The sequence below is a fragment of the Mytilus californianus genome, unplaced genomic scaffold (assembly GCF_021869535.1).
Source record: "Mytilus californianus isolate M0D057914Y unplaced genomic scaffold, xbMytCali1.0.p SCAF_1, whole genome shotgun sequence".
In the NCBI taxonomy this organism is placed as follows: domain Eukaryota; kingdom Metazoa; phylum Mollusca; class Bivalvia; order Mytilida; family Mytilidae; genus Mytilus; species Mytilus californianus.
Window position 1 is genome coordinate 130,343,614 of NW_026262581.1, and position 13,084 is coordinate 130,356,697.

General features: G+C 31.6%; 1 protein-coding gene across 1 annotated transcript in view; it reads right to left on the reverse strand.

Moving 5' to 3' along the window:
* Window positions 1-4,737: 4,737 nt before the first annotated feature.
* LOC127739018 (atrial natriuretic peptide receptor 2-like) overlaps window positions 4,738-13,084 on the reverse strand; it is a 39,559-nt gene continuing 31,212 nt past the window's right edge. The window contains exons 12-19 of the mRNA XM_052250583.1: window positions 12,872-12,991; window positions 12,357-12,450; window positions 10,737-10,964; window positions 9,084-9,233; window positions 8,513-8,611; window positions 7,869-7,960; window positions 7,087-7,237; window positions 4,738-5,700 (exon numbers count right to left, since the gene is read on the reverse strand). Coding sequence (XP_052106543.1) covers window positions 5,603-5,700; window positions 7,087-7,237; window positions 7,869-7,960; window positions 8,513-8,611; window positions 9,084-9,233; window positions 10,737-10,964; window positions 12,357-12,450; window positions 12,872-12,991 — 1,032 coding nt within the window. The 3' untranslated portion in view covers window positions 4,738-5,602. The remainder of the gene's footprint in view (window positions 5,701-7,086; window positions 7,238-7,868; window positions 7,961-8,512; window positions 8,612-9,083; window positions 9,234-10,736; window positions 10,965-12,356; window positions 12,451-12,871; window positions 12,992-13,084) is intronic.

Sequence of the window (13,084 nt, forward strand, 5' to 3'; positions counted from 1 at the left end):
TGTTATTTTTATTTGGGAAACATAAATAGGAAGCTTCTTTGTAAATATCAAATTGCGTGAACTTTGAAATTTTAGATTTTTTTTAGAATGATAAAAGCATGTTATTTTTAATTCATTTATATGTTTTGGATTTTAGTATGACGTCCATTTTCACTTAACTAGTACACATTTTTATTTAGTGGCCAGCTGAAGCCCGCCTCCGGGTGCGGGATTTTCTCGCTGTGTTGAAGACCCATTGGTGGCCTTCGGCTGTTTTTTGCTCTTTGGTCGGATTGTTGTCTCTTTGACACATTCTCCATTTCCATTCTCAATTTTATTATGAATCTGTTTTAAATTTATATAACGTTCAAGATTGATTTTAGTAATATCAGAATTGATTAGTAAGATTCATTTTGCATCATAGTGATGAAGGATATCTGTTATCCGTTTCGTTTTTTTCTTTTTTTATAACGATCAATCGCCCTCGTATGAAATTCGTTGATTAACATCTAGACGTTTTATATATATTTTCAATTTAGACTTGTTTATATAACCATATATATAGCCCTAGCCCTTATTTCACATTTGTATACCCCAGTTACCCATTTCGTGAGTATTTAATTTTTGTCTGTCTGCAGATATATTTTCTATATAATTGTGAACCTTTTGTAGTAAATCAGTTTGTCTAAGTTGTAATGAAATTGGTTGTCTTGTCTTTCTATTATTTCAGTATAATATAAACATTCAAGTTCGAAAATATGAATTAAACAAAATTTCAACAACCGTGATTATGTCAAATTCATTCACCATACCTTTTGCAAAGGTAAGTTTCTATCTTAGCCTGCATATATTTATATCATATATTACTTTGAAGTTATCAATGGTTTTTCGTTGAGCCTTTAATTTAGTACAGACCTAAACAGTTAACTTGGGTATTAAAACATGGATATCAATATACTTCTCTCATCCGTCAATAAAACCTACGCGAAAAATGCCGACCGCTATGCTGTTCGGGATGTATAAATACTAAGTCATGTCCTTCGAATATGGGAACATTAAATCCGATTCCTCCAGTAGGGAAGATTCAAATCATTTTGCACTATAAATAACCATTGCACCAACTCCTTTAATAATCCATTGGTGATCTGTTTCAAAGTTTAATGTCTGCCCCTACCCAACATACCATGAGTTTCAAGTGATAGTCAGAAATTGTTACCCTACCATGCTCGTACTATTTGCAGAGCCTATCCCTACTATGGACGAACTATTTCCCTCTTGACTCTAAGCAAAGAAGGATCAATGTTCAAAGATGGAAATATTATTGCCGTTTAACTAATCGATCAATTCTTAATTTCAAAAATGTAATTGTACGGGCATGTTATGGAACAATATTTTTATAGGCATGTATAAAACCAGTGCAATAAAAATATTGATGACAAGACTGTTTGTAGGTGACTTTCCTTGAGCTGTTTAAGTGCTTATTAACTGTGGCAGATCTCGATTTAAATGCATTGGCTGAATGGCCAAAATCAATGGTTAATGACATTCAATCACAATTCAGTCAATACCGCTACCAGTGGACGTCTTCGAGGGTATCAATAGCCCAATCGTCTGCAGTTTTGTTGAATTATTCGAAACACTAAAAATTTTCTACTCCTAGGTATGTATTGCCTTAGTCGTATTTGGTACAACTTTACGGTATTTAAAGCGCTAAAGCGTTGTTTTAGATTTGGCTTACTAACCAATTGTGTGCCACTAATAAGTCTTTTGTAGGCGAAACGTGTGTCTGGCTCACAAAAGTATAAGCCTGGTATCTTTGATGAGGTTTGCGTTGAATTGAAGAGATGCTTTAGTTTTCTGTAAAAGAGCGGCATAGGATACCAAAGGGATATTCAAGCTCATAAGTCGAAAACAAACTGAAAAAGCCATGGAAAAAAAACGAAAAACGACCAAAAATACAAAAGTCTAAAAACACAACATAGTAACCTAAAGTCTGTGCAACAGGTTATTAGTTTAGTAATAAAATAAAAATGTCGAATTATTCGAAAAAGTGAGTGTTTGTACTACCAGGTAGAGATAGCTTAAGTCGTATTTGGCACAACTTTTCAGAACATTTGGATATAAATGCTCTTCAACTTCGTATTAGATTAAGACTTATTTAGACTTTAACGCCACTGATAAGTCTTACATAGATGAAACGCGCTTCTGCCGTGCTAAATTATAAGCCTGGTATCTTTGATGAGTTTTTACATTCAATGGAAACGATATACTAGTTTCTGAAACGTTGAGGTGTAACGTTTAAAATGATGCCATATGGAATATATAGAGAGAAAATATCATAAAAAGTGTATTTAGACATTTTAATATTCTAAATAAATTTAAAAAAAATATTATTCAAGTTCAAATTTGAAGACTGTTTTTTTTAGTTTACAACAGATAAATATTCGAATATGACGGCGATATCTGGAGTAACTGTGTAGTTAATGAGAAGAAACTAGAATTGCAACTAGAACCTTTTAGGTTTGTATCTGGTCCGATTGTTTTCATTAATATCAATGTCAACTACAATGAAAATAAGTGAAACTGCGAGCTACTGCTCACTGATGCTACCCCCCGCCGCAACTGGATAATTTTAATAGTGTAAACATATGTAAGTGTTCGGTAAACAGGAAGTTGAGTGATGAATCTGAAAAAACGCATCACACGATATAGCTGACTTATATCAACCCTGAAACCAAATTTCAGAAAAACTTATAATGTAGTTCCTGAGAAAGATGCGACGAAAAATATTCATGAAACGGATGGACGGATGGACGGACGGACAGACAGAGGTAAAACAGTATACCCCCACTTTTTTTGGGGGTATAAAAATCACGGAAACTCTACAAGAACACAGTGGAAGACGAAAATATCAGTTGTATAATAAACTCATCACAGATACATACCAAAGGTCTACCATTTAAACTAAGAATAAAAATTTAATACCACCATAAATACAAGCAACTACTGTTTATTCCCCTTGAAATAGTTATGCTTGTAGAATATCCTTTTGCAGACTGTCTTCGATCAAGAGCCCATATTTTGAGTCTGGATTCGCATAACGGATGATACAAACATACCTTTAGATGATTGCCCTGTCGATACACACGATTCGACTCCGTTTGGAGTACATTCGATTCCCTGAGTTGTTCTGTCCTGGATTATATTTTGATTTACAACTGTATGAAATGCTTGTTTAAATCAAGTTAATACCGACGATTTGAATACTGGACGGACGATATCCTTAGAGACCAATAGTCCAGCAGCAGCATTTCCCACCAAGGTATAGTAAAAACATATATTTTCCTTGCGCACAACATGTATTCTTGGACTAATCTTCATCAGGTAAGTTTGAGACCAAATATTAACGAGTAAGCGAAAAAAAGATCTGCATTTTGATTAAACAATGCAAACATTGATAAAAACAGAAACAATGTTTAGAAATGTGAATTGATACACCAAATAAGAAACAAAGACGTCTTTGGTTTAGTTTGATTGATTGACAAATAAGTAAAACAGAAATTTGGCACACAACTATCGCTACGTATATATTGTCTCATTGTTTTTTCCTTTTCTCAAATTATGTTGTTTTACTCTGGTTTAGCTCGTGGGATATAATTTGCCTGCAATTGAACATATTGTAATATATATTGCATATTAGAAGATGCCACTTGCCGTTTTTGATAAGTTTTTTGCAAATAAAATATATTTAAACTAATCAAGATTTAAAAAATGGCTTAAACACTAATCATATCTCACATTTACAGAAACCGTTAATTCCTAAATTTACTATTCAAAAAGTGTGAAAATCTGCTTAAAGATTGTCTACCATACGTTTTTTTCCCCCTTTTTTTCAAGAAAAAGTGAATGTAGAAAATTTGTTTGTGCTTTGGTTTAATTTGACGTATAATTTCCTCGAAAACAATTTACTTTTTTCACAAAGAAAAGCTGGAATTTTGTTCGGACACCAGTATTCATGCCATTTATCTTTGTTAAATAAAGATTGAACAGTTCTGTAACTTCTCCAAAATTATTTCAAACTTTTTTTCATATTCAATTGTCATCCTCGTCTCGCAGTTTCGTCTTGAAAAAAAGGATATGTAAAGATTTCTGGAAAGGTACATAAGCAAAATTGTCACATTTTGCAAGGTTCAAAATTCAAAGATCAAATAGAGATGACTTTTATGGCTTATATTTACTATTCACGTACAACGTTACCTGTTCTCAAGAGTATTATAAATGTTTATACTCACAACGAATTCTATGACGAGTGTCAGCATCTTTAATTATGTTTAACACTTCAAAGCATTAGTTATGTTTATGAAATTTAGTGGAATGAAATTTTGAATTCTTTGACAAATAGTATCAACTAATTACTGTACTTACTATACCAAACCATTCATAAATCATTCAAGAGACTTTAAAATCTTCATATTAAGTATTCTCGGTTACAACTGCTATTAATATGACAAATATATCTAATTTTGTTTTTAATCTTCGTTTGAAATAAAACTTTTGTAATTCTTTAAGTTATTGTTTGTGGGTCAATGAAGCGAGTTGAGATGTCGTAACGACTGAAACAGGATATATGATCAGACAGCAGACTGATTTTAATCTGATCCGTCTTCCATCATTAACTCGGTTGTGTCCATGACATGGAGATACCGGATATGCAATGATGGGCAGATAACTCGGATGTCATAAATTTTAACTGACATACAAATGTGTTGTAGTTTATTAAAATAAGTGAGACATATCATTCAGTATTATCACTTAATCTGTTATAACAGCTAACAAGGTTTGTTCACCTTAAATGATAAAGACGTATATTTAAACTCCTAAATTAGCTTATCATGCACCTTTGGAGTAAACTGACTCTGCATGAAATTAGTTTTGATTGATTCTTGTTTGCTTGTCTATTCAAAATGTTAAAGTCTTTGACAAGGAGTTGTGAGCACTTTAAAATCAGTAGAAATGGAAGATTCGTTAAATACTAGTAATCCTTTCAGTAAAAGGTGTATATGTTAGACTTTAAAATTGATCTTTCAGTAACCATGTTTCTGATTTTCAATCAAAACGATTGGCAACGTATCCTTTATATCACCTTTTGTACATTAATATTTATACAATTTGTTGCAGATTATCTACGAGAAGAGGGAATCTTGTCTTAGATCTTGCATTCTCTTCATAAATAGACTAAAAGACATTTGGTCTAGAGCTTTAAAGCCGTTTGCGACTGTAATTGCATGATGCAATATATAATACTATAATCGCTTTTTATTTCTTTAAACATGTACGATGTCAGTAAAGTCATAGTTGTTTGGAGCGTCACTACGACAATGTATGAATTTTCAGATTTATAATCTTCTTTGTTTTCTTGGACTGTGGTATTTATTTGTTATATAGTTTTCTCTAAAAAGGGTATAAATATCATAAGTACTGTCCAGAAAAATATAGACATCGTCATCATAGGAATGAATATTCAAACTTTTATCAATGCTACATTCACTACTTTTCAGACAGCTAAGCACCAAAGTCAAGGTATTGCACACATGCTGTCTATTTCTGTCTACTAAATCACGTGTTACATGTCTATTCCAGGTAGAATGTCATCAGCTTTGTCATTGTAGCCTGAATCGTTTGAAGTACTGATGTTACTAATCTTCCTTGACTTGTCTAAATCTGAAAAATAAAGCAATCAATTAACTAGAATTCATATTTATTCATTGGGACAAAGAGACATTATTTTTAATATCAACCTTAGAATAAAAAAATCATGCTATCTTTAAAGCAGAAGTTTCCGTTTTGCTCCTGGAACAAGTAGTAAAGCTGAAATGATGAATATTTGAGATTTTTTTCCTCGACGCAACTTCATTATGATGAAGAAGATGTTTGTCCCGTTCACCCTTCCGGAGCACATGATATCGATTTGTGTTGTTCAGTCTTTAGTATTCAATGCAGTGTATTGTAGTCTGTTGTTAGTCGTTTCGTTAATTTCGTCTTTTGCATGGTGTTGTCGGTTTTTTTCAGCGTTTGAATTTGTATTGTCCTGTTTAATGTTGTGGGTTTAATCTGTCTTTTTGTAAGGAACAGGAAAAGAAATGATTGTTTGGTATGTAAATATGATAGACAAATTGCTCATTCTTCTTTGGTATGTTAAAATTCATATTTATTATGCTTAATCTAATCGTTTTTTCTTCTTCATCTAAATATTTGACATATAATTCTTATCCTTCGCCTGATAAGTTGTAGAACAGATATACCTTGATTCAAATTGAAATTGTACATTAAATATGGATGATCTCAAAATGCACTGACTCTCATTTTTCCTTACATATTTCCTATGAATTATATCATATCTTTTCAACAAAAGTTTTATCTGAGATAATTCTTTACTCGTAAAGTATTTAAGCTATATTTCATCTGTTTCTGATTTAGGAATAATCCTGCTTTAAAATGTCTAGCATATACACATATTGGAAGATTTTTCAGTCAACAGTACGTACGATCCTTATTATATATTATTCCAGATTACAAAATATGTTATGCCCTCTTTACATCCCAATGTCACACAACTTTGATACAAATATTTTGTTTTATCCTAATCAGATATATTATGTAGTAAATACATAACCATGCATGTAAATTAAGTACACATACTGTAAGATCAAAATATGAAAAGACTTATGAACCGAAAGATAACAAACAACACTTAAAATTGAGAGATGGCACACAATGTTGTCTTAGAAAAAGAGATAACGAGACAACAGCAAAGGTACCTTCGAGTCATCCAGCTGCAAAAACATACATAATATGTTGTGTTGAAAAAACAAGCGCTAATTGTTAGATTAATTGCTTTTATTGTTGTAAAAAAAGATTTAACGAATATAAAGCTTGATTTTCCATCCAATTGTTCAGTCATTTACTGTAACTATGTAGCATGAACTGGTCATGCTCTAATTTATATCTTTTCTTTTCTGAATTTGTTGTTGCTTCACAATAATGTATAATTTGTATATGAATTCTTTGTCCGTTTACCATGTAACATTGTGTGAAATTTATGAATACCTGGAATGTCAGCATCTGACACATCTGGCCTTGAACTGTCGATAGGTGTCAATCTACCTTGTGGAATTACTGGGTTGACAAATGATTCATGAATTTTGTTGTAATCTTTGGTATGTCCAACCAACCACCATGTCTTCATGTCTCCTTTACCCTACAATACAGTATGTGACATTGACAACAAGAACAATTAACTTATATTTTATTCAAGACATAGGCAGAAGTTATAACAACCGAGTGGAAAAAATGTAATAATACACAAATATGTGTTAATCTCACAAAACATGTTTAACCCCGCCGCATTTTTGCGCCTGTCCAAAGTAGGGAGCCTCTGGCCATTGTAAGTCTTGTAAGTCTTGAATGTTTTTTAATTTTTAGTTCATTTATTTGTTTCGGAGTTAAGTGTGACGTCCATTTTCACTGAACTAGTACACATTTTTTGTTTAGGGGCCCGCTGAAGCCCGCCTCCGGGTGCGGGATTTTCTCGCTGTGTTGAAGACCCATTGGTGGCCTTGGGCTGTTTTCTGCTCTTTGATCGGGTTGTTGTCTCTTTGACAAATTCCCCATTTCCATTCTCAATTTTATGTTCCATCATATGCAAAGTTTCGCTTTTAATTTGAAGATTTGTTCATTTATCATTCAAATCAAAGAATTACTTGTCTTAATTTTATGCATAGTCGCTTTGGAAAGTCTAAACATTTCAAAATAAAAATATACCGGATATTGCTTGGTTGGTATGCTGCATCATATGACAATACCCAAAATATTATTCGTTTCTATAGTACCTTAACTGGAATTGTTCCTCTTGATTCACAGTCAAATCCACCCATTTGTTTCAGTTCTTCATATGTAAAATTACTCATATGAATTCGATAAGCTAAAACGGAAAATAAACATCATTGAAAATATGAAAATGAGCAAGAGAATCTGATTTCCCCTAACAACACCATGATAAAGTTTCTGCATAAGTTTTTAAAAGTTTTTGTAATTGTTCTCTTGTGCATACACTCTCAATAACAGCCTCCTTGGTTAAATACTCATTAATATAACTTAATATGTCAAATAACAATATACATTTGCCATGCCTTTGGAGAAATAACTAAATATTGTTGATAAAATCATGTTTAAAAAATAAAAAAAGTTAACTACACTCGGGATATTTAGAATCGTTACTTAAAATGATTTACATCCTTTACATATTTCTGAATAAACGAAAACAATTGAAAGTCAAATCGAACTTATTTTAAAAATTAAATGGCAAAATATTCTGCACCTCCATGATACTCTATTATCTCCACTGTTAGGAATCTTTTGATTTTTTAAAACTCTTTATTATATTTACTTAATCAAACTACAGTTGCAGACAGAACGTTTAGAAAATTTAGGCTGAATAATTATAAAGTGGAAACAACCTAGTTTTTGAGCCTACCTTCTCCGTTTGACTCCATTCTGGATGCTGTATTTACAGTATCTCCAAATAAACAATATCGCGGCATTTTCAAACCAACAACTCCAGCACAAGCAGGACCTTTAAATAAACATTTAAACACAAAGTCAAACATTCTGAAACTGCGTAGATTTTCTTGTAACTGTTTTGGCTTTCAAAAGCCTTCAGATCTAAACGTTAGGAAACCTGGTCATGTAGAAATATAAGGAATAAGTTTATAAAGCTAAAAAAGTTATAACGAATAAACACTGTTGGGAGACTAAGATAAAACCTTAGTGTTAAGTAAAATTTAGAAAAAAAAGTAAACTAAGAAATCATAAAATGATTGTATGTGATAAATATAGCTAAATTTACGAAAAGGGCAAATATTTAATTCACTGATGAATTAAAACCTCAAAATTGAATATATCGAAAGAATGAAAACAGAAAATGACATATTCTATCAAAAGAAATTATCAGAAAACAGCGACAACACTAAAACCATTTTCTGATTCTAAAACTTTATTATACATTTTTACATTGTCTTCCCGAAACCATTAAGATGAGTACTAACCTGAATGAAGTCCTACTCTTATCTTCAGTGGTTCTGATGGTCGATGTGGTATGACAAACACTTTACATGCGGCTACTATTTCTAACGACATATTAGCAACTTCTCGGGCATGCACACATGTCCGTGTAGGTATTCCGGAAACAACCATATCTGAAAGATATAATTTCCTTTATGTTAATGTGTATTTTAAGGCTTGCCTTTGAAAATTATTAAGTCTGAATGTTTTTCATAAATCTAATAGAGATAGAATATTAATCATACTTCTAGAATTAGTTATCGATGCTGGGTTCATGCTTATTTAAGATTGACGTTGGGTGATGTTTAAAAATCTTTTTTTAAAGATTTTAGATATTCGTCAGAATGTGAATTATTGATTGTGTCGAATTCCTTTTCGTGACATTTTCACCGAGTCTTGATTCACATGGTGGGTGCTGCATGAATCGCAGGAGATGCTTACATGTCGCATCATCCTCCATTTGGAGTTCATGACAGTTCCTCAACTGTTTTGTCTTTGTTTTTGTAATTAAAATGAACTTATGAGATGTGAACCATCTTGAACATCGGTAAAATACTGTTTTATACATCTGATCATATCTAAGATATTTTAATTCTAACGTTGTAAACAAGTGAAAGTAAAAAAAATTCAAATAAAATTCGGTCTGGGAAAGTACACAATACATTTCTGATAGAACCTTTTAGTTGTGTATGTGATTGATGCACAAAACTTAAAGATTTGACAACTATAGTGTTAACATACCCGTTTATATCTATAAGTTCTAAAAGAAAGCTTTGAAGGACAATTCTTAAATTGATTTACATAAAAAAAATTACATTCTTCTACAGTATTTTTTATCTATGAAAACATTTAGTTTTTATCATTTCATGATATTTTAATACTTTTATATTGCTCTGAATGTAAACAGAGACTTTAAAACAAACACGCACATATCATGCACATAAGAAATGAAACGTCACCATTACCACTGTGTCTAAACTACCCCGGTAAAATTGTTTTGTCTCGATCAATTTTCGTATGAAGATTCAAACCGGTAAAGAAAGAACACTTTTAAAGGAAATTACAATAAATAGACCCATATAAGTAAATAATTGTGCTGCTTATCTTTGACTATTACATTGTGGGATTGGTCAATGTTAGCATGCATCATGTAATATGTCGACCATCAATTGACACTTGAACATATTTTTATGATTTGACACAACATTATGTCTTGTGCTTCATACTGTTTGAAGGTTTATTGTCTTGCTCAAATTTCCTATTATTTGATATTGATAAAGATTCTTTTGTAGAGGAAACGCGCGTATGGTGTACACACTTTCCTGGTATCTATGATGAGTTTACTTGAGTAGATTGTGTTGCTTTTAGAGTGACAGTTTTCAAATAAAAGCACATAAACCGATTATTGAATGCACATGTGTTGCGATTAAAAACAAACATACAGATATCGATTTGTATACAATTTTTTTATTTGTCTTTATTTTGACATATCCATTTTAATATCCTATGCTTTTTTCTAGAAATTAGCAGAAAAGTAAGAAGTTTCAAATTACAGTGAAGGAGTTGACTATCTATTTTTGTGAGTGATTTTTATTAAACGGGTACTGATTTATTGAAAACAATATAAGTTTACATACATGCATCGCCGATAGTTTCTACTTTATATACGTCATATTTGTCGATAATATCATCAAAGGTAATATATAATTGGTTGAGTAACTGTACCACCTGTATCGGTGTGCTCCCACCGGAAATGGTTGTAAATCCAACAATGTCACTAAAGTAAATGGTACAGCTGTCAAACCATTCTGCTTCAATAGATTTGCCAATTTTTAAGTCATCAGCAATGGACCTTGGCAACATGCCTGTAAAACAGAAGTTGACCAATAAATAAAACGGACATGAATTCCACTCCAAGTGTTTATATATATATATATATATATATATATATATATATATTTAACATTGCTGTGCTGATATTTAGAGTAGTTATGAATATAATATGTGTTTTCAGCCGTGTATCACCTTCACTGGTGATCCAATGGATGGATATATCGTAGAGTTGTTACTTGTTTATACGTACTTATATATCATAAAAAACGTCAAGATGTTATAGTCAACGATATTTCTTACGAGGGCGCTGGGTCGATACGAGTAACGATACATGTACACAATAAATAAATTATATAAACGCCTAAAAAGTGTACAAAACAACACCAATATTAAAAAAAGGAAACAATAAATGTAAGTATCTATAAATATTTCGGATAACAGATATCCTTCATCAGTATGATTATGATGTAAAATGAATCATGTCAATTTATTCTGATTTTACTATAACAATCTTGAAATTGATACAATTAAAACCGAACACAACAACGCTTGTACAATTCTAAAATTTCAAAAATGACGTAGGTTATATAGGTATTTACAACAGAGACTACATAGATATGCTTCTAATAAAAATAGTAATGTGCGATGAGAAGTGGAAAATTTCTAAAATTTCAAAGGTGACGACAGTTAAGATATTACAACAAAGACTACGTACAAATACATTCCCAAATGAACAGCACTGACGATTTGAGCTGGTATGATATTTCAAATTTGACGACGGTGCTGTTCATTGGGAATGTATTTGTACGCAGTCTTTGTTGTAATATCTTAACTGTCGTCACCTTTGACATTTTAGAAATGTACCAGTTCAAATCGCACATTACTATTTTTATAAATTACAAAAGTAATTGGGCGGTCTTTCAGATTTATATAAATTGTGTATAGATGGTAGATTTAGCTTGTAACAAGTAGCAAGTTTGTAATTGATTGGATCATTGAAAGTATAAATGCTAAATATAACAATGTGTCGATATTAAGATGCAGTTCAAGGAGTTTTATAAATGCCTAAAAAAAATCGTGAAAATCGAAATACCGTTCAATTACGTATACTTCTCATCAATCTATCTTTTAACAAATTGCAGACGTATTCTTTTCATAGACACGACTATGTTCAATTTTCCTATTCGTCTTTTTTATTGTTTCAGTATGAACAAATAAAAACGGTCATACTACAGGATTTTTCCCACAATACCATCATTTCTTTCAAGATTTCAATTGAAGTAAACTCGAATAGAGGTTGTCTGGAGCAGATAAATCATTAATGAAGCCAATTATCCTATCGTGCTATCTAATTATAAACTAATTATACTTTAAGGTAGCTTAGAGGAAAGTAAAGCACAATGTTTACGTTAGATTTAACCTACTGTAAAGCAATCGGTCGGTTTTCTGCTTCTCGTGTACCAAGTCCTGGGTTCTCTCCGCTACTATAGATTCTAAATGTTTGGAATACTTCTCCATCTGGAATAAATTAATTACATTATTTTTTAGTTGCCCTTTCTTTTAATAAACTTAGAATAATAAGCATGGATCCCTTACAAAAATATGTTTTGATCTACGATGGAGCAATTGATTACATGATTAAAAGAAGTCAGCTGAATTTGATATAGAAAGTTGAATAAACATAAATAAGATTTTGAAAGATAAAGCAAAAAATATCCCATCAAGTCCTTTATCAATATTTCAGTTTGTGGAGAATTATATGGATGACCATTGTTTTGTTACGTGTTACTATAATTAATTTGTTTTATAGTTTTGAGATAAAACGATCAATTGTTTTAATCTGGAATAAAAGTACAAGGTATCTATTCCACTATATGTAAAATAATTTATCCACGCTGTCATTCTGGTATTACTTGTAAGAAACAACCGATTATCTTACCATTGCCATCATTAGGTCTACTGGACTCATCTTGTGGGGATTGATTTTATGGATAGTTTTCTTTATAGTATCAAAGTCTGGTCTGTTTACTGTTACAGTATCCCAACAGTCATTCAGTAACTACAAAATTTGTATTCCATTTTATATAACTTTTTTTTTGTATTTTGGACATTGCGTTCATACCACATACACATTATACGGCAAATGATCAAT